A 19,923-nucleotide genomic window follows, 5' to 3' on the forward strand; every position below is an offset into this window, starting at 1 on the left:
GAATCAATGGAAGGATTATGGATAAAGTATGATAGGTTGGTCAATAGATGGGGAATGAATGGAAGGACTATGGATAAAGTATGATAGCTTGGTCTATGGTGAGGGAATGAATGGAAGGTCTATGGATAAAGTATAATAGGTTGGTCAATATATGGGGAATGAATGGAAGGACTATGGATAGTATGATAGCTTGGTCTATGGTGAGGGAATGAATGGAAGTTATATGGATAAAGTATAATAGGTTGGTCGATAGGTGGGGAATGAATGGAAGGTCTATGGATAAAGTATGATAGGTTGGTCTATGCTGAGGGAATGAATGGAAGGTCTATGGATAAAGTATGATAGGTTGGTGGAATGAATGGAAGGTCTATGGATAAAGTATGATAGGTTGGTCTATGCTGAGGGAATGAATGGAAGGTCTATGGATAAAGTATGATAGGTTGGTCAATAGGTGGGGAATGAATGGAATGTCTATGGATAAAGTATGATAGGTTGGTCTATGCTGAGGGAATGAATGGAAGGTCTGTGGGTGGGGTATGAATTATAGATTTATGGATAATATATGACAGGTGGGTCAGGGAATAAATGGAAGGTCTATGGATTAAAAATGATTGGTGAGTCTATCGCCAGGGGGTATGAGGGGGGAGTGGAAGGGTGGGATAGGAATGGAGGGTCAATGGATGAAGGATGAAAGTTGAGTATAGGGATGGGATAAAAAACGCAGATCCATGGGTGAAGGATGAAAGGCTGACATGTGGGCAGGAAGTGAAAGGCATGACCATGGATGGAGCAGGAAAGGTATGGGGGGTTTATAGATGAAGAATGAAAACAGCTAAATGATGGAGGAAGAAAAGGTAAGTCTATGGCTGTGAAATGAATGTTAGGTCTATGGGTGACATATAATAGATGGGGCTATAGTCAGAAAATAAAGGTGGGTCTATGGGTGGAGTATGATTGGTGGGTCTATGTATGGAGTATGATTGGTGGGTCTATAGTCAGGGAATACAAGGTGACTTTATGGGTGGAGTATGAATGACATATCTATGGATGGAGTATGATTGATTGGTCTATGCTCAGAGGATGAAAAGTAGGTCTATAAATGGAGTATAAGGTCTATGGGTAAATGATGAAAGTTGAGTATATAGCTGGGATAGGAAAGGCAGATCTATAGACAGTGGATAAGGTTTGGTTCCATAGGCATAAATAAAAGGTGGGTTTTTAGATGGAGAATGAAAATAGAGTCCATGTGCAAGGGATGAGAGACGCGTCTATGGATAGGAAATAAAAGGTTAACTAATAAATGGAGTTATTAGTAGAAAGCATTGGATGAAGTTTAGGTGTATGAGTAGGGCATCAAAGAGACTTTGGCTATGGCTATGGGTAGAAATTGGAATAAAGATGGTTTATGGGTGGTGGGTGAAAGGAAAATACATGGGTGGAGAATATAAACTAGAGGGTGAATGTGGGCTTATGCCTTGGGATAAAGGGGAGGCTATAGGTAGGGGATGAAAAGCAAATTTATATTCAGGGGTAAAAAAATGGAGACCTGGCAACGTAAACCAGAAAGTAACACTTGGCTGATGAAGATTTCAATAACCCTTTGAAAGAATACCACCTAACCTTTAAATACACATTTCCAAGTCCAGTGCCTTCTCCTGCCGGTGGTGCTCCAGGATTCTACCCATTGCCTTGGCACTGACGTATCTAACCATCATGGAAATACCCTGAGCAGGCCAGGTTCTGTTCTAGCTCCCCTGCCTGCCTTTTGGAGCTTCCCTAACCCTAAGGTATATAATGCCATCCTAGTCAGCATGCCATTGGGTTGTCCGACAGGCACTTTACATCCTTACCAGTGGCAATGTATCTGAACAGAGTCATGTATGGCACAGGCATTGTAAATGACATCCTATACAGAACACAGACGGGGAGCAGATTTGTACACTGCAGGCCGGGCCGCACACTCAACGCGGGGCCCTCGCGTGCCAGGCATAAGAGATTATGGCTGATTGTTCCCTTATAATATGCCATACCAGCGTGAATACTATGCTGTTTTGCACAGGATTGAAATGCGGTATAATGAGAAGGTAACACGCTATTCTTCAGCCGCTGCTAATCTGGATAATCAATGTTTTGCCTCCCGCCTAACTATTTTCTTTCCTCTTTTAAAAGCTCACCGTTATTTACACGGATCAGCAACACATGAATAGAAGTCATTAACTCGCACCGTTTCCTGGACTCAGCCAGGCGGCGTCTACACAAATCCACTTGTAGGCTGAACGCAGAGAGACTATTGAACACGATGGGCTGAAATGGAGCTGAGATGTTAAAGGATCAGTCCGCTAAAAACACATCATTCCTGCATTTTTTTATTCCTTGTTAGGTTTATTCATAAGATTGGTTAAAACAATTTTCCTCTCTATGATGCAAATTGTACAAAATGCACCTCTGTGTATGTCATGAAAAATAGATAAATGCAGGGATCTCAATAAAGACCTTACATGCACAGAAAAATACTGGGAAATGCCTGATGTCCTGTTGGGGGCCAATAACACAAAATACTTTTGGTAAGTCATCAGTGTCAGCCCTGCCTGGATGTCTATTGCTAAAATATTGAATCCTTCCCTCGTCTTTATCCCTTTAACATAGGGACCACTTGTTCTGTAGTCCTCAATAAGAATTGGATGGATTGATTAGATTCCCTAACACAACACAGGAAGTGTGCACAGGACAGCTCAGAATTTTTACCAGGATCAAAGGCTATATGGTTGGACATTATCAATGGTATATATTATACAAAGGCAAGCAACTGAGATAGGCTCATTGTTGGGGTTTACTTTAAATAACTGAATTTCTAATTTGCTTTGTGTTATCTTCCTTCTTGCTTACTTTTTCAATCCATCTATTTTTTGGTGTTTTGTTTTTTTTTTTTTGCAACATTAACTGAGGTTAGCACTCCGGCCTTTGCAGCGCTGGATCCCAGGTTCAAATCTCGGCCAGGACACTATCTGCATGGAGTTTGCAGGTTCTCCCCGTGTTTTCGTTTCCTCCCCCATCCCAAAAAACATGCAGTTACAATAATTGGCTTCCCATGAGGTAGGGACATTAGATTGTGAGCTCCTTTGAGAGACAACTAGTGACATGACTATAGACTGTGTAATGCTCTGGGGAATATGTCGGCGCTATATAAGTACTGTGCAATAATAATAATAATTGTTTCCTGTAAGCACAATAGAGCAGATGAGGCCCTCATTAAATTACGTTCTGTCTTGTCATTATATTTATTTCCATTTTTATACACTCACCCAGCACTTTACTAGAAACACCAATTTATTGATTTATTATCATATCAGCCAATTATATGGCAGCAGCACAATGCATAAATGTACATACAGATCAGGAGTAGAGATGATCAAGGAGATGCAAAAAATATATATGTAAATATTTTTGCAAACTACATGTACATTTTATGCAAATTCAATTACTTGAAAATTAGCCAATCAACGTCTACAAGTTCTGTATAGCAGTTAATTGGCTCAGTTTCAAGTTGGTGTAATTTTTGTTGAATTTTATGCATCCTATTTACCATCTCTAGGCAGGAGCTTCAAAGAGGTTCATCAAACACCAGAAAGGAGGCAAAATGAACTTTTTGTTCACCAGGATTCTTGTTTCAGGTTCATGTCACTGTGGGGGGAAAAATATTGGTACAAAAAATACTCCAGTGAGTGGCGGCTCTGTGAATAGAATCACTGTGCTGATGATAAGATTGGGCAGACTGGTTGGAGCTGATGGACAGTCTATGAGAACTCATGTAATCATTTTGTACAACTATGGCACTGCACTCCCCGGCCCCTTTTAGCTGGGCGCACCACCCGGCACTTTTCAGTAACTACCTGATTGTTTTTGGGTGCTTTTACAATTTCTTCCCACCTAGCTAAAAAAAAAATCTGGGTTGAGCACCATATGGTAAGCAGCAAACCAGAATGTACAACCTGCAACCTTGAGAAGAAAAGGGAACAGCAGAAGATTACATTGAAGTCCTGACAACCAAGAAATGAAAGTGAGTGCCGGATGACAAAAACTGGAAAAATGTAACCTGGTCTGATGAATCTCTGCTGAGACACACACATGGTAGGCCGGTCACCAGATCTCAGACCAAAACTTTGAGATGTAGTAAATTGGGAGATTTGTATCATGGATTCATTTCAATGATGATGTGAAGGATTCCAAAAACATGGACTCTGCAATCCCTGAATATAAGGGACCCCACATTAGAATATTGCTCCTGGTGCTTGGTGAACTTATGTTTATAGCACAACTTATTTGGTGGCTCAGTGGTTAGCACTCTGACCTTTGCACCGCTGGGTCCCAGGTTGGAATCTCGGCCAGGACTCTATCTGCATGGAGTTTGCAGGTTCTCCCGGTGTTTGTGTAGGTTTCCTCCCACGTCCCAAAAACATGCAGTTAGGTTAATTGGCTTCCCCCTAAAATTGTCCCATACTAATGTCATTTGATTATGGTAGGGACATTAGATTGTGAGCTCCTTTGAGGGACAGCTAGTGACATGACTATGGACTTTGTACAGCGCTGCGTATTATGTTAGCGTTTTATAAATACTGTGTAATATTAAAAATACAGAGAGAGAAAATGATAAAATGATTCAGATAAGGAACTTTGTGTTTGTGAGAAACATCCAATAGAGTAGCTTGCAGTATCAGCGTGTGGAATTGTTGCACAGTTACCGGCCGTGGACACAGGAAACCATTTTTCCTTTATCTATTTCCTGAGACAGTTTAGCAGTTGCTTTGCTCAGCCGCCTGGTTGGGGTGAGCCGGCGGTTCTGATCACAAATGTCTCATTACACTAAGCTGAAATCACAGAGAGGACTGCAGGGGTTCCCCACACACCGGCTCCCCCAGATCCCTGCACATCAAAGCATTGGCAGCATCCGCCATCCTCAGAGCCCAACCTGAGAGCAGTTCAAAGCTCGATATTCATGAAACATTTGTCAGACATTTCAAACTGAACCCCCCAATGTCACAGCCTCACAACGGCCTAAACTGAGCCCACTGACAGCACCAACAAATCATAACCAGCGTGCAAACAATGCAACATGAAAATGTTATCTCTGTCTATATAACGTCTGCACCTGTGAGAACGATTGTGCCTCTTATGTCTGCAAAAGCTGTTCATTATTAAGGATTACACCAGGCTTTTTAGGCATTTCCCATTCATGTCTATAGAGGCGGCAGAGGTGCCAAACTGCTCCTGTGTTCAGAAAACCACATGGCAATGCTGCCACTTCCTACAGACAGTCAATGGAAGGATAATGAATGGAGCTACTCAGTCCAATGTTAACTGTTTTTTTTCTTTGAGTGGTAAAATCAGTCAGTGACTGTGTCTAGGCTGAAATGATACCATCGGTCTGCTGCAGGCAGGAGGAAACATTTCCTAAGTCACTTCTCCCCAAATTATCACACTGATCAGTGGTCAGACTGCAACATTGTAGCCTTTGGGCAGCACGGCGGGTCAGTGGTGTTAGCATTCTGGCCTTTGCAGTGCTGGCTCCCAGGTTTGTATCTCGTCCAGGACACTATCTGCATGGAGTTTGCAGGTTCTCCCTGTGTTTGTGTCCGGTTTCCTCCCACATTCCAAAAACATGCGGATAGGTTAATTGGCTTCCCCCTAAAATTGACCTTAGACTGTATTAAAGACATATGACTATGGGGGACATTAGATTGTGAGCTCCTTTGAAGCATAACATGACTATGGACTGTGTACAGCGCTGCGTAATATGTCAGCGCTATAAATACTGTGCAATATTCTGTATCAGACAAGAATTGCATTGACATGAAGATTTGTTTGATCTATGAGTCAACATCTCAGTCTAGAGCGCTGTTTCCTGACCTTTATAACATTGGGGAACCTTTAGAAAAACTTTCAGCTCTCCAGAACCCCTGACAATAATACCCACAGATCACAGTACATTAGTGTGCTAGTCAGTGGGAAGAATTACATTGCTGGTCATGGCTGGAAGAATGTCACCCTTACAGATAGCCAAAAAGATCATTGGGGTCACTTAGTCTGACCTGAGAGGTGCAAATTGCTTATGAAACCCCTAGCACCACCCCCCCCCCCCCCCCGTGGGAAACACTGATCTAGAAAGCCGACCCTGCATGACGTCTGACCAAACTGCGTGTCGTGTGAGTCATGTGACCTCAGTGAGACATAATCTCATTTCCGATCCCTGAAATTTCACTTAGACCCTCGTTGTAATGAGCAGCCAATTCTATCCGAATGTCTTTTGCGGCTGCGGGAACGGCGGGAGATTTTTTTACTCACACCAATGTTATCAGGGAGGAATTCATTCCTCTATAGACAGAGCAGCAGGACACAATTTAGATAAAACAAGCGGCATTGTCAATTATCGACCACCTGAACTACAGACGCAGCAAGGCAAGCGGATCTTCTGATTGGGGGAGGGCGACAGAAGTATTTACATGGTGATTAAACATTCTCTGAGGGGCTCATTCAATAAATCTGGTGAAATAGCTGCCATTTTTACCCCAAAGTGGATTAGAGGGGCAGCAGGCCGCAGTGGGCAGATCTTTGTATGTCCAGGTCTGCCAAGTACGGCCTAGCAACCTTCCAATCCATACTGGTAGGTGTAAACAACAGTGATGTCATTTCCTGTCTATACAAAGAGAAAGGAGGCGGAGCTTCAGGTAACTAGGGTCTATGACTGTGATACTGGAAGCCCTGCCTTGACTAGCCTAATCCCCCCTAGTAACAAAAAGCTCCAACTCCTAGCTTCTCTGACAGAACATTAACCTCCAGGGTGGATTGGAGGGGCGCTAGGCCACAGTGGGCAGATCTGTGTATGTCCGGGTGAATAGATCTGCCAATTGCGGCCTAGCACCCCTCCAAATCTTTGCTGGTAGTTGTAAACAATATTGATGTCATTTCCTGTCTATACAAAGAAGACAGAAGGCAGAGCTGGTAACCAGGGGAGGAGCTGTGGCAGTCTATGACTGTAATATTGGAAGCCCCGCCTTAACTAGCCTAATCCCCGCCCCTAACAACATAAAGCCCCACCCCTTAGCCTCTCTGACAGAACATTAATTCCCAGGGAGGATTGTAGGTGTGCTAGGCCGCAGTGGGCAGATCTCTGTACCCCAACAGCCCAGGTAGGGGGTACAATTTACGCTATAGATATATAAAGGTATAGCAATGCTTTATGTTTGTGTAACAAGAAAACTTTTCTTGCTTGGCTAGGGAAGGCCTAAACCTCCTCCTGTCAGGTAATTTATCCTAAAACTGATAACTTCCTGTCATGGAGGTGTGACAGGAAATGAGAGAAAACGCCCCCAAATGAGCAGAATTTCCCTCTAAAACAGGTGTCACTAAATGAGGTGTCCCAATGGAGGATTTCCCCCTTATGGTTGCTCTGTTGACAACTTGATTTGGATTTGCCATCTGTAACAATTATCCCTCAAGGAAAACAGATAGTGCAACACTGATAATAAAAACTGGACAGAGGCCTAACCCTTCTCTACTTCCTCTGGAACAAGTGTTAGTCTATTATGTTGGTTTGAGAACTATTGTGGCTGAAATGAGAAAAAAGATTTTGATTTCAAATATCTGAACCAAAGTTTACCTTTTGGTTAGCAAGATAAACCTCTGTTGGCCCTTTTATTATACCCCAGGGGGCAGAAAGTGTCAACCACATTCACTAGTTGCTATGGTAACTAATATACATAGAAGGAGTAGGCCCTTCGCCAAGGTAAATAGCACCCAGTGTTCCCATTGGCTGATGTCAGGGGCAGTCCTGCCCCTTGACAACAAACAACCAATGGTAATATGCTGGTAACAACGTGGCTTAATTTACTAAAGATTATTAAAATGTAATAAATATATTAAAAATTAAATGCAGCTACAAAAATGTATAAATTTAAAATACTGATAAGAAATGAAAGAAAAAATGTTATGATGAGTTCCTGTGTGTGGCTATCTGCCTCAAATAATGAATTGTAGCTGTTTAATATGGAATTTGAGGTCAAACGAAAAATGTCAGAAATGATCACTCCTGGGCATTTTCCACTTCCTGTAACGGTGACAACGCTATCTGTCCTGCACTGAAATCACAGCTTTGTCACCCTGGGGACAAGAAAGCTCTCTAAGGCTGGAGAGGATACAATTTCATCAGTAAAGCTGGGAGATACAGCAAACCTGGAATAGATCTGGTTTACAATTCAAACCATTTGTTAGCAAAGAGCAAATGACTTTGAAGAAACCCACTCCAGGTTTTCTGGATCACCCAGCTTCACTGACAAAAGTGTATCCTCTCCAGTCTGGGAGAGCTTTATTAAATCAGGACCAATAAGTGAGAAACAAACCAATGAAGGTCCAGCTCCTGCTTAGCAGCTACAGAATAAAACCTGATTGTTGTTCATCTAAAAGTTTACCTAAACTCAGAATATTCACTTTACATAAAAGGGTAGACAACATCTTTATGTAAGAAAAAAATTCTGTTTGTTTAGGTTTTTTTAAGTGCAACTTTTTTTTTTTTTTTAAAGGGTGCAGCACTGCCCCCTAATTCTGGATTGCCTAGGCGATGGAGAATGTATGGGAAAGCAAAGCCTCCCGGGATAAGTACATCATGGATCCTGAGAGGCTCTTGAGAGCTTCTTCTGCGCATGCCTGAGCATCTCGGGCATGGGCAGAAGGAGCCTTTTCGAGAAAAATGTGCCAATCTCACGCATGAGTATGTGGGATCGGCAGGTTTTTTTTCCCAACCTTCGTCACCTAAGTTTAGTTTAGTTCCTCTTTATGAAACCATTCTGCTCTAGAAACAGATATTTTTTTGCAGTCTCCATGGAATAAACCTGCCCAGGTTGGGACATTTAGCAGCCATTATCAAGCAGCTTCTTCAATGGCCAAAACAGGACAAAAATTCTGTAATTCCTATTGGACGACACTGTGCCATCACCTGACCGCAAGAAGGCTTCTGACTGGCTATTCCATTACTAGACTATAACCAGTAAGTCATTTGTTAGTTTTGACCGTTATATAGACAAGTTCTTCATCCTGGAGATATGGAGCTTTGTGTACCATGTAGCAATTGTTAGGATGGCTTTATAGACTGGATATAATTCCAGGTCACAAAGAGAGAGGAAATTATTTTTTTTCACGATTAAATGGAGTTTGGAAAGGATTTTTATCATTGTTTTCCCTTACAGAGATTTCCCTTTTATTCCCGATCTCAGTGACACCAGTGAGAAAATTCTTCACCATGGGACAGCAACAATAAAAACTGTCAGATGTTCAGTTGCTTCCAATTTCTCTCCAAATCTGTAAAAGACACTGCAACCATATTTCAGTATGTTTGGTCTCACTGTACACAATGGGCCCTCCAAGGCTGGAGAAGATACACTTTTATCAGTGAAGATGGGTGATCCAGAAAACCTGGAATGTTTTTGTTTTTTAGTAATTTGCTAGCAAATATTTTTAATCCTGGACTAGATCCATTCCAGATTTGCTGGATCACCCAGCTTCACTGATGAAATTGTATCCTTTCCAGCCTTGGAAAGCTTTAATAAATCAGAACCAGTGTTCTTAAGTATACAACTTTTCATGAATCAATTGCAAGACCTTGTAACAGCATTTCCTGCTCCAGGCTGACAACGCTAACCCACTGACCTACAGTAAGCAGCAATGTTGTCAGTCCGCCATGTTTGCTTCTTCAGTTAACCACAGAGCTCCCTCTCAGATTGGCAGAACAGTGTTTAGGAGGAGCTCACTGGGTAGGCTGATAACACTGCTGACAATGAGGTTGGGTGTGGGCACCATTTACTCATGGCCAAAAATCTTGCCTCAGTTGACATGTTACATCATCTCAATTACAGCTACCCAAATTATTACAGCTACGCCAACAAATTACACAGCGCTGTACAATAAATAGGGGTTGCTGATTACAGACTGATACAGACAGTGACACAGGAGGAGGAGAGGACCCTGCCTTGAAGAGCTTACAATCTAGGAGGTAGGGGAAGTATCACACAGTAGGAGGGGAGAGTTCCCAATGTAGGATCTGCCCTGGTGACCCCTCCCGGCATGGACTCCTTAGGACTTCTGAAACTGTCCTATGAAGCTAGTGGCAGATCTTTTACGTCACACTGACCCAAAGAGCTTACAATCTACTGGAGTATGAAGGGGGGGGAGCAATTTAGTACCCCCCAAAGCCAAATGTTCAACCATAAAGAAGGGCGGTGTTCTCCACAGAAGTATTTTCCAGCCTGGTTGGGGTGTTTAACTGTAGCTGGGTGGTCAAAAAGTGGACAAACATTTTGTATAAATATAGCTCACCCCAGCAGTGCTTTCTCACTGACATCTCACTCTATGCAAAGCCCAGCCTGAGCTACCGAAAGTGCCGAGTGGTGCACCGTGCTAAAAAGAGCTGGGGGGTAACTCTGAAAAGGCATAGAAATTGGGACTTTCCATTCCCCAGGGGCTGCCAAGGAACCATTGTTCCCACTGCCCATATAAACAATCTCTAGCATTGTCGGCCTGGCACAGAAATCTTCAGAAGCGAAACTTTGCAGTGGATTCACAAACGCTGAGTGAATGCAGTGAGACTTTAGGCTATAAATTGGTGCAGGGTTTACATATCGTTTAGGATGGGATGAGAACATTTTTTTCCTCAAGGTGATAATTTGTCCTAAAAAGCCAATGAGCCATTTTCATCACATCAGACATGAAATAAAGCTCTCTGCACCCGCACAGCGCATTAGCGGCATTCCATTTCACAAAGCCGCAATATTCCATTTAAACAAAAGGATTCAGGTTTAAAGCTCTACAAATGCTACTTTAATAAACTCACTCACTGTTCTTTTCCGGGAACACTCGGTAATCCAAGGCACGCTGAGGTTCCCTGATATCTGCGGAGACACAGAGAGGCTTCGTCATATCGGGCCGTCACCAGAACAATATTTATGTAAATAGCAAAGTGCCGGCGGGTGCTTAGTGTAATCCCGGGTTTGTTATTCCCCCGCGCCGGGTAAATAATACAACAATAGTAATACATTCACAGATTCATAGAAATGTAAATCCATCCTGACAGGGGAAAGTAACAGCAATGCCATGAAATGGATCGGGTTGGGTATGGATGGAATCCGATGTATGAAATGGGGGCGATATGGAAATGTGACATTAATGCCAGGCTCAGAGTTTTATGAATGAAAATCTGGGAACACCAGAGAGCACCACAGTGCCGGAGAGACCAGAACTCTGCAGAACCTGGGCCCCAAATTAATACAGCAGCCTGGACACTATCTGCATGGAGTATGTTTGTTCTCACGTTTCCATATGTTGCCTTACACATCCCAAAGCCATACAGGTTTGGTAATTTGCTGCCCCCCAAATTGGCCCTAAACCGTGGTAGGGACAGAAGACTTTAAACAGCTTTAGGATGAACATAAAATATTTATTGATGTCCCCTTGTCTGCTCTTCCACCCAGCTCTGTATGGTAAGGGAGGCAAACTGATTTTTCTCTGCTGCAGCTTAATTAGGTTGCCTTCCTAGCCTCTACCTGTGTCTGGACACTGAAAAGCTCCTGCTGCCTTTTCCTCAACCAGTCTGAGCTCTGTTGTACTATATAGAAACGAAAGGACCGTGGGTTAAAGAGACCACAAGGGAGGTGTTTAGTTTGACACAATTCTTTTGTATTAGTGGCATTCAAATTACAGTTGTGCTTAGGATACAATCATACCCAGGTATAAAGTACAGTCATAAGGGCATACATCAATGCTGTCATAGTATACAATGTGTATAATCCTCCCCTGATTACTTCATCAGGGTATTTTTAGCCATGGTATACTAGACATAGTAAGCTAAAACAAGTAGTGATCCAGGCTCCATGACTAGATTGTCATCATAGTCAGTTACTTAGTCAGTCACCATTTTTGTACATAACCATGTAATGTCCTTTACCCAATGCGTTTCGCCAACTAAGGCTTCCTCAGGGGTATGTCATGGAGACTTTACAGTCTGTATAGATCATAAATTGAACATAATATAAATATACATATATCATCAGCAAGTGTCTCCCAAAATATATATATTTTTATTTACTTGATGAAGCACCCAGGGTATTATACACATTGTATACTATGACAGCTTTGATGTATGCCCTTATGACTGTACTTTATACATGGTTATGATTGTATCCTAAGCATAACTGTAATTTGTATGCCACTAATACATATGAATTTTGCCAAACTAAACACCTCCCTTGTGGTCTCCTTAACCCACGCTCCTTTCGTTTGTATAGCTATAACTCACTTTTAGTTAGTGAGGTCTAGCAAGACCCTATTTAAAAGGTGTGTCTCCCCTTGCTTCCTTTTTCCTACTCTGTTGTACAATATTTGCAATAAAATACCTTTCAAGTCCAGATTTATCATAAAGCATGCTAGGCTTATGTCTATGGGGTGCACTTTGCTCCAATAATTGCAAGACGCTAATCTTAAACTACAACAAAGTCCCTGACTGTTGATGACAATGTCTTGTTTTCACACCTATACACTAAGCATGTGCTCATTCTAGAAACTTCAGTCAGCAGTCCTGTAATAGTGACAGTGTATGGAAAGCTGCAAGCTTGCTCTGACCAGCTGACCCCCTGTACATTTTATATGCACCACCCTTCCACCACCCCCCATGTGGGCGGTCATGCCACACATTGAACAGTACACACTAGAACTGGGGACCAACAAAAAGGATAAAAAAAATTATGGCCTTTTTGTGGACGGAGCTTAAAAATCAGATTTTAGCCTGTAGGCTCCTGACATGTAACTGTGGCCATGAATAAATTAATGAATACAGAGATGTAATAATTTATGTCTTTTAAATCTGCCTGGAGTTCCAGTTTAGAATTATTGCACTAAGCAAGCTGGAATATCACCTAACAGACATTGGTGCTATATTCAAATATTAACACAATTCTATGTGAACAGTCAAACTGAACCATTCACAGTAATACAATGGTTTGGAACTTAACTTTCCTGCACAAATAAAAACCCTTCGGGTGCTGCTTATCACTTCCTCCTGCACTGCTCACATCATCAAAAAGTAGGGAGCAGGGTAAACCCAGAACCATCCCAAATATTGACCAAATGCCCAGGCTTTGGTAGCACTTGAGAGATCTGGAAGAAGGGAGGGTACTTTAGTCCTAGTTACTACTTATTCGCACATTTTACCAATGTCGGCATACATTTAGTTCCCGTAGACGTGGGCCTTTACTAAAGGGCTGAACATCCAAATCTAATAAACTCTTACACTGATCAGCCATAACAATAAATCACCTGCCTGATATTGTGAAGACCCCCTTGTGCTCCAAAAACAGCCCTGAACCATAGGGACTCCACACGGCCTGCAAAAGTGTCCAGTGGTATCTTGCACCAAGATGTCAGCAGCGGATCCTTTATGTTGTCTGTAATATGTGAAGTGGGGCCTGCATGGATTGCATTTGTTTTTCTGGAACTTCTCACGAAAGTTCGAATGGATTGAGTTCTGGGGTCAAGCCAATGACATAAAATCTTTGTCAGGTGACCTAAACCATTTCTGAACAATTTTTACAATGTGGTAGGGTGCATTATCTTCATGAAGGAGGCCACTGCAAGTTGGGGAATCTGTTGGCATAAAGGGGAGTATATGGTCTGCAGCAATCTTTAGGTATGTGCCGAAATATTATCCATATCCAATATTTCCCAACATAACCTTGCCCAAAGCATTGCAGCTTCTTTTTTTTCCCAATAGTGCAACTTGCTGCCACCCCTTCCTCCAGGTAAATGATGCACAGACACTAAATGACTGAAAGAAAATGGTATTATTCAGAGCAGGCCAACTCCTTCCATAGCTCCATGGTCCAGTTCTGATGCTCACTGTAGGGGTTTTCAGCAATAAACGGGCTAACATGGGCACTCTGACTGGCCTGTAACTATGCGGCCCCATACATAGCAAGCTTTAATGTAATTTGTGTTCTGACACCTCCCTCCCATGACCAGCATTATGTTTTTTACTTATACTACAGCAGCATATCTATGTGATTGGGCCAGCCTTCCACATGCACAAAGACTCTGTCTATCTGTAACCCTGCTCATCAGTTATCGTTACTTGGACCACTTCTGGTAGGTGCTAACCCCAACATACCAGGGACACTTCTGGAGCTTTAATTTATTGTTCAGCAATCAAAAAGTTGTTCAGATCTGAAGATTGGTCTGTTTTTTCACCTTAAGATCTGACATCACACTTGCTTCCTAATATATCCCCCCCTTGCCAGGGGTCATTGTAACCAGATCATCAATGTCACCTGTCAGTGGGTTTCATGTTTTGGCTGATCAATGTAAATGGTAACATGGAATATCAAATACTTTCCATTCCTTGAGAAAACACTTCTCTCCCAGTGGCTGGTCACATGACCAGTGCCAAAGCATTAGTCACATGGTCTCTGCAAAATAAGATATTGGCGGGCTATGCTTTAGCAAAATTTATTTAGTGTTTCTTCTTTCTTTCTTTTTAAGTTTTGATTTTGGCTACACTTTATTGTTTTTGAAATATTGCTAAACTGGCAGATATAAAGCATACAATTTATTGCTGTAACTGGTAACTTACAAATGCAAGCAGTGTTAAGTACCTGAATGTGAGTTGGTGTCAGCCTCTTGCAGGCTACTGTACAGCAGAGCTCAGATTTGGAAAGGAAATTGCAGCACAAACATTTCAGCATAGGAAACTACAACTGTACAACGTAAGGCTACAAGATCAGGTTCCTCCTCCCTGCCGGACAGGACTTTGCTATGTGTCAGAGCTATGTAAATCCCAGGACTGGATGGCTGGTATAAGCCCTCTTCTATATGTGTTTCATCTGTGTATTTCCTGTATTTTAATAATTGGCTTGAACAGGTCATTTATCGGTGATGTTAGTAATAGTTTGCATTAGTTAGACAATGGAGAGGATATAAATCATTATATAAACACCTACAGGTGACCCCCTTACCTGGTAGTTGTTTTGGCTGGGTAGGAGTCCTCCCTGTAGTGGGCGTATATTGTAGTGTCGGTGCGCACTGTTTCGGGAAGTGGTCCCTACCGGGAACTGGGCGCTGTTGGTGTTGTGTACTGAGGTATTAAGCATGTAATAATCATTGTTGTGATAGACAGTGTTTTCTGGAGCATCTCTGGCGTTGTTTGGAAGTATTTTATTTCCCGCCCGTACAGAGGCTGGCGATAAAGCGCAGGGGTTCTCTGCATGGGGCGAGCTGTTAGTCTCTTTAAACCTGGAACACAGCTGGTTCTGTGCTGCCATGGACGCTAATTCTTCTTCTCGTGTGTATTCGTCAACATCTCCCGTTTCCATAGCAATGGAAAAGCAGTTAGTTTCCACTTGTCGTGGCCTCTCGTCCATCCCCGAATTTAGAGTCCTGGAGGAGTGATCTGTGGCCGCTAGAGAAAAAACTTCTCTTATTTCCAGGTTCTTCAGGCCACAAGAGGGGTCTCTGTTGCGTTGCCCAGAGGAGAGATGGTGCACTGGGCTGACGCTTGGCTGTTCGGGTTTATGTGGCTTTGGACCACTAGGAAGATCTGAAACGGCCTTCATGGACCATGACCTTGTCCTTTGAGGGGCCATCCTGTCCATCATTTGACCAGGAGAGCCACCAAAGTTTTTCTTGGCAAACATTGAATTTGGAGGATTTGTCCCACTGGGCTGTCGAGATAACAACATGGCTTTCTCATCCATGGAGTTCTTCACCAAGGAACCTTGTCTGTGCGGAGGTAACTGAAGTTTGAGGAACTCAGGCTCGTTCCTTGCTGGTGGCCTCTGCATCGTTGGCTTCAGTAGATCAGTTTTAGGACTGGTGGTCTGTGGGCTGATCCCTGATCGGGACGATGAATTGTTTGGGCTGTACACACAAGTCATAATCAAATCATTGCTAGAGGAGGACCGAGTGGGCTGATTACGAGGGAGATTTGGCACATTCCTGACGGTCCCTTCTGGAGGGAGTGACGAAGAACTTGACATTGGTACTGGTAGCTTGGGGTTGGACTCTGTGTAGTTTTTACTACTCATCTTCCTTCGTTTATTTCCAACCCAGGTCTGTGGGGATGAAAAGAAATTACAATATTATAGTAATGAAATCTTTGTTACAACTTCACCTAAATCCATCTGATCTCCTACCAAGCCATCAACCTTCAATTTACCCATAAAGTGTTCCTATCTATCCTCAGCTTGGCCAGGACTTTCATTAGAGAACAACAAAACTCAAATTTCAAGATTACGCTTTATTTAAATTTTAGGTTTTGGTGAAGTATGGAGTGGTTAGAAAACCGGGCTGGGATTATTCATCCTCTCTACTTATCCCAGTGACAAAAAGTGAGAAGAAATCCAAAATGTTCAGTTGTGTCCAGAACAGGAGCTAAAAAGAAATGTTCCTGGGCCTGTCTATTAAGTTAATTTTTCTTACTGTCCATTGCATCACTGACATAGGAAGTGGAGGGAATTCTCCCTTATGGTACACAGACAGCAAAAATAAATTAGACTGTCAGAAAAACTCCAGTCAGGGATATATTTATTGATTTATATAATTCAGTTGTAAGGCCCTGGTCCAGTACCAGTACTCGCCAGACACCAGTCCCCCAATCTAAAGCCAAAGTCTTCATCTATAGCAAGCCCCCACCCAGGAGACTGGTTGCGTTTCCCAGCACACGGTTGCCCCCAGGACTTAGTGCACAAGGTATGGTGCCTGGGGAAGGGCTGGCAGAGGACCAGGAGCCCACAGATAAAGCAGTACCAAGATTCCAGCAGAGACAAGTCCAGAATACAGATTGGAGGTCATACACAGGTAATCCGTCTACCAGACGAGGTACACAATGGCAAAACACAAGCAGAGTCGGGGTCACAGGCAAAAGGTCAGTCCAGGCAGCATAAACTTACAGGGTCAGCATCAGTAAATCAGACAAGTAACACCAGCAGCAGGTCAGCCCAACTTCACACTGCAACAGGCACTGGTGACTGGGAGCAGAGAGGCTTTAAAGTCCTAGCAGCCAATGACAGGGCAGAATGGAGCCAGGAACTAATCAGCCTCTAACATCAGCTGTGCATAGCCTCACAGTGTGTGCTGGGGATGCCAATAAACATCTCAGGTTGCACGGCTAAAGGGAAGCCAGGGCTGCTGCTATTTCTTAGTTCTCTTTGCTGCTGCAAGTGATATCGCTGGGCAAAATAGGCTGTGTGTGATACTGCAGTAGTGCACAGCATGGAATTGCCGGTCCGATAAGCGTTTCCTAACAACAGTGTATGCAGAATTGAGACTTTTGGATTTCTGGAACTGCTAGAGTTCCAAAGAGATTTAAGATGCCACCCAGACTGATCCACACTCCAAAGACTACATTTTGCTAAGTGATTTGTTTATGCCCTGTGCACAGTTTGGAAGCTGCCATTGGCAAACTCTCACTTACTCACCCGCACCACGCTGAAATCCAGATTGGTCTCTTGTGCACACTGCAGAATTAGTTGGAAGCAACTTTTGCTCTGATTGGTCATTCCATTCTCATAGTAGCGTTGTAATGTTCGTTGCTGCTCTGCTGTAAATACGGACCGAAGGTTCATCTGCTGGGGGGGGTGATGCAAATCATATTACTGCACGGACAGGCTCGGCCGACACTAACAAAACACTCCCAAGATGTTAAAAGTACATGACAACAGTGCAAAGCCATGTAAGAGTTAGGAACAGGCAGTACTGATCAACAGGACCCACAGGGGGGGATTAGAAATTCAGGGGGGGGGGGATTCAGGTCCTAACTAAACTCTGGGGTTTTGGATGAGATTATCACACACCATTTTACCAGACAGGAACTGAAAAAACTCTTTTTAAAGAAAAAAAAAATTAGACAGGTATTAATAATTTCCAATATTCTGTTACATCAGTATGTATATTTACCCGGCTTCTGTTTTACTACAATAAGTCTTCGAAGATTTCCCCCAAGCCTTAGTGACATGAATATAAGACTGTTATTTTGAATGGGCACAGTGCAGAAAATTGCGCCCGCTGCAACACTGATACCAATCAGTGTTGCAACGGGCGCAATTTTCTGCACTGTGCCCATTCAAAATAACAGTGTGTTAATAAATGTGGGCAAAGCCAATCAATAAGTAAAATGAAGTTTGTCAGTCTACATGTCATTCAGCAAATGCATTGAATCTGTATGTTGTTTTATTGGCCCTGAATTATTAAAGCTCTCCAAGGCTGGAGAGGATACACTTTAAAAGTGACAAAATGTATTCTTTTTTAAAGCAGAACCAATTTCACCTCTTCTAGCTTCTTTGCCAGTGCCAACATCTTCACCTGGTCGTCTTCCTTACCTGTAATTTTCCTGATATTTTTTTCTTTTCTTTACCCTTATTGATAACAGTTGGAGTTCTATTTTCTGAAAAAACGGCACTATATTTGTAAATTGTGACATGCCCAGAATTTATCATGTAGTCTAGTAAATTTACTGATGAGTCCACTTTTAGGAATAAACAGGCCACCAGGAAGGTAAGCATAGCACTTCCTATATGACAGGTATTTATATACCAAATGATAATGCAATGACAGGGCAACTCCAAACTTTCTGCACTGATTTATGGATTAACATAGTAAAACCGGAAATGAAGCCACACTGCCTCCTTCTTGGCAATAATGTGTATATAAGAGAACTTGTTTATTGTAAAAAATTTGCAAACAACAAACATCAACACAAACATATATACACATTTACATACCATTACAAAAATATAAATAGGTATAAGTGAAATAGGAATACATAAACAGAATATATTAACATATTCAGTATCCAAAACTTTAACTGTGTGTATAAGTGAAAACATCGTACCTCTGGCTGGTATCCCTGAGAACCTGTAGATGTAACTTCCCCGACATTGGGAGCGACGCCACCCTCCATAATCGATATTTAGCTGCGCCACCAGCGCAAAACCTAGGTTCCTAAAAAGCAAAAATGTGTTCTGTAAACTCAGGCCAATAGCATTACCATTAGAAAGTTACAGTTCCAGGATACAGGACGTACAAAAAATGTTTCCTTGAATTATCTGGCTTCTCATAGATGAGCTTATGGTGAGCAGCAAAACACACAGAGCACCAAACCTAGGTGAGAAGCCCCCAATGGAAAGCTATTGGAAAGTCACTAAATACTGACCCCCCAGTTCCACCCCAGCCCAGAAAGCCGATTGCCATTTAGGGATTTTCTCACAGATATTTTGTTATTACTCGGACCGGTGTCCAGTTCTGTTTCTGATTTTTCCCATTTGGCATCTAAATAGGCAAATATAATATTAGAAGAAGTCATTATGTACTGTGATGGAAGTATTATGAATTGTCTTTAAGCTATAACTTTAATGGTGATAATAATTAGAAAGATAAAAATGGACACAATGTCTGTACAGTTCAGTGAGCAGTCATTCTACTAGACACATCAGATATTATGAATGAATGGCTAAAGAAAGATTATTGGGGTGCAGATCAATGTATAGGGGATCAGTATATGGGGTTATGGATCAATGTATAGGGGGATCAGTATATAGGGGTGTAGATCAATGTAAAGGGGGATCGGCATATAGGGGTGCAGATCAATGTATAGGGGGATCGGTATATGGGGGTGTAGATCAGTGTATAGGGGGTCAGTTTATGGGGGTGTAGATCAGTGTATATGGAATCAGTAAATGGGGGTGTAGATCAATGCAGAGGGGGATCGGTATAAGGGGGTGAGGATCAATGTATACGGGATCGGTATATGGGGGTGTAGATCAGTGTATATGGAATCAGTAAATGGGGGTGTAGATCAATAAATAGGGGTATCAGTATATGGGGGTGAAGATCAATATA

General features: G+C 42.4%; 1 protein-coding gene across 4 annotated transcripts in view; it reads right to left on the reverse strand.

Moving 5' to 3' along the window:
- HDX (highly divergent homeobox) overlaps window positions 1-19,739 on the reverse strand; it is a 34,264-nt gene extending 14,525 nt beyond the window's left edge. The window contains exons 1-5 of one of the 4 annotated variants that reach the window (XM_072429586.1): window positions 19,238-19,739; window positions 18,917-19,026; window positions 17,505-17,654; window positions 15,045-16,139; window positions 10,881-10,934 (exon numbers count right to left, since the gene is read on the reverse strand). In XM_072429586.1, the coding sequence (XP_072285687.1) occupies window positions 10,881-10,934; window positions 15,045-16,139; window positions 17,505-17,654; window positions 18,917-18,985 (1,368 nt within the window). In that variant the 5' untranslated portion in view covers window positions 18,986-19,026; window positions 19,238-19,739. The other 3 variants (XM_072429587.1, XM_072429585.1, XM_072429588.1) reach the window with 3 other exon arrangements.
- Between the last annotated feature and the right edge of the window lie 184 nt (window positions 19,740-19,923).

The sequence above is a fragment of the Pyxicephalus adspersus genome, chromosome Z, assembly GCF_032062135.1.
Source record: "Pyxicephalus adspersus chromosome Z, UCB_Pads_2.0, whole genome shotgun sequence".
NCBI lineage: Eukaryota > Metazoa > Chordata > Amphibia > Anura > Pyxicephalidae > Pyxicephalus > Pyxicephalus adspersus.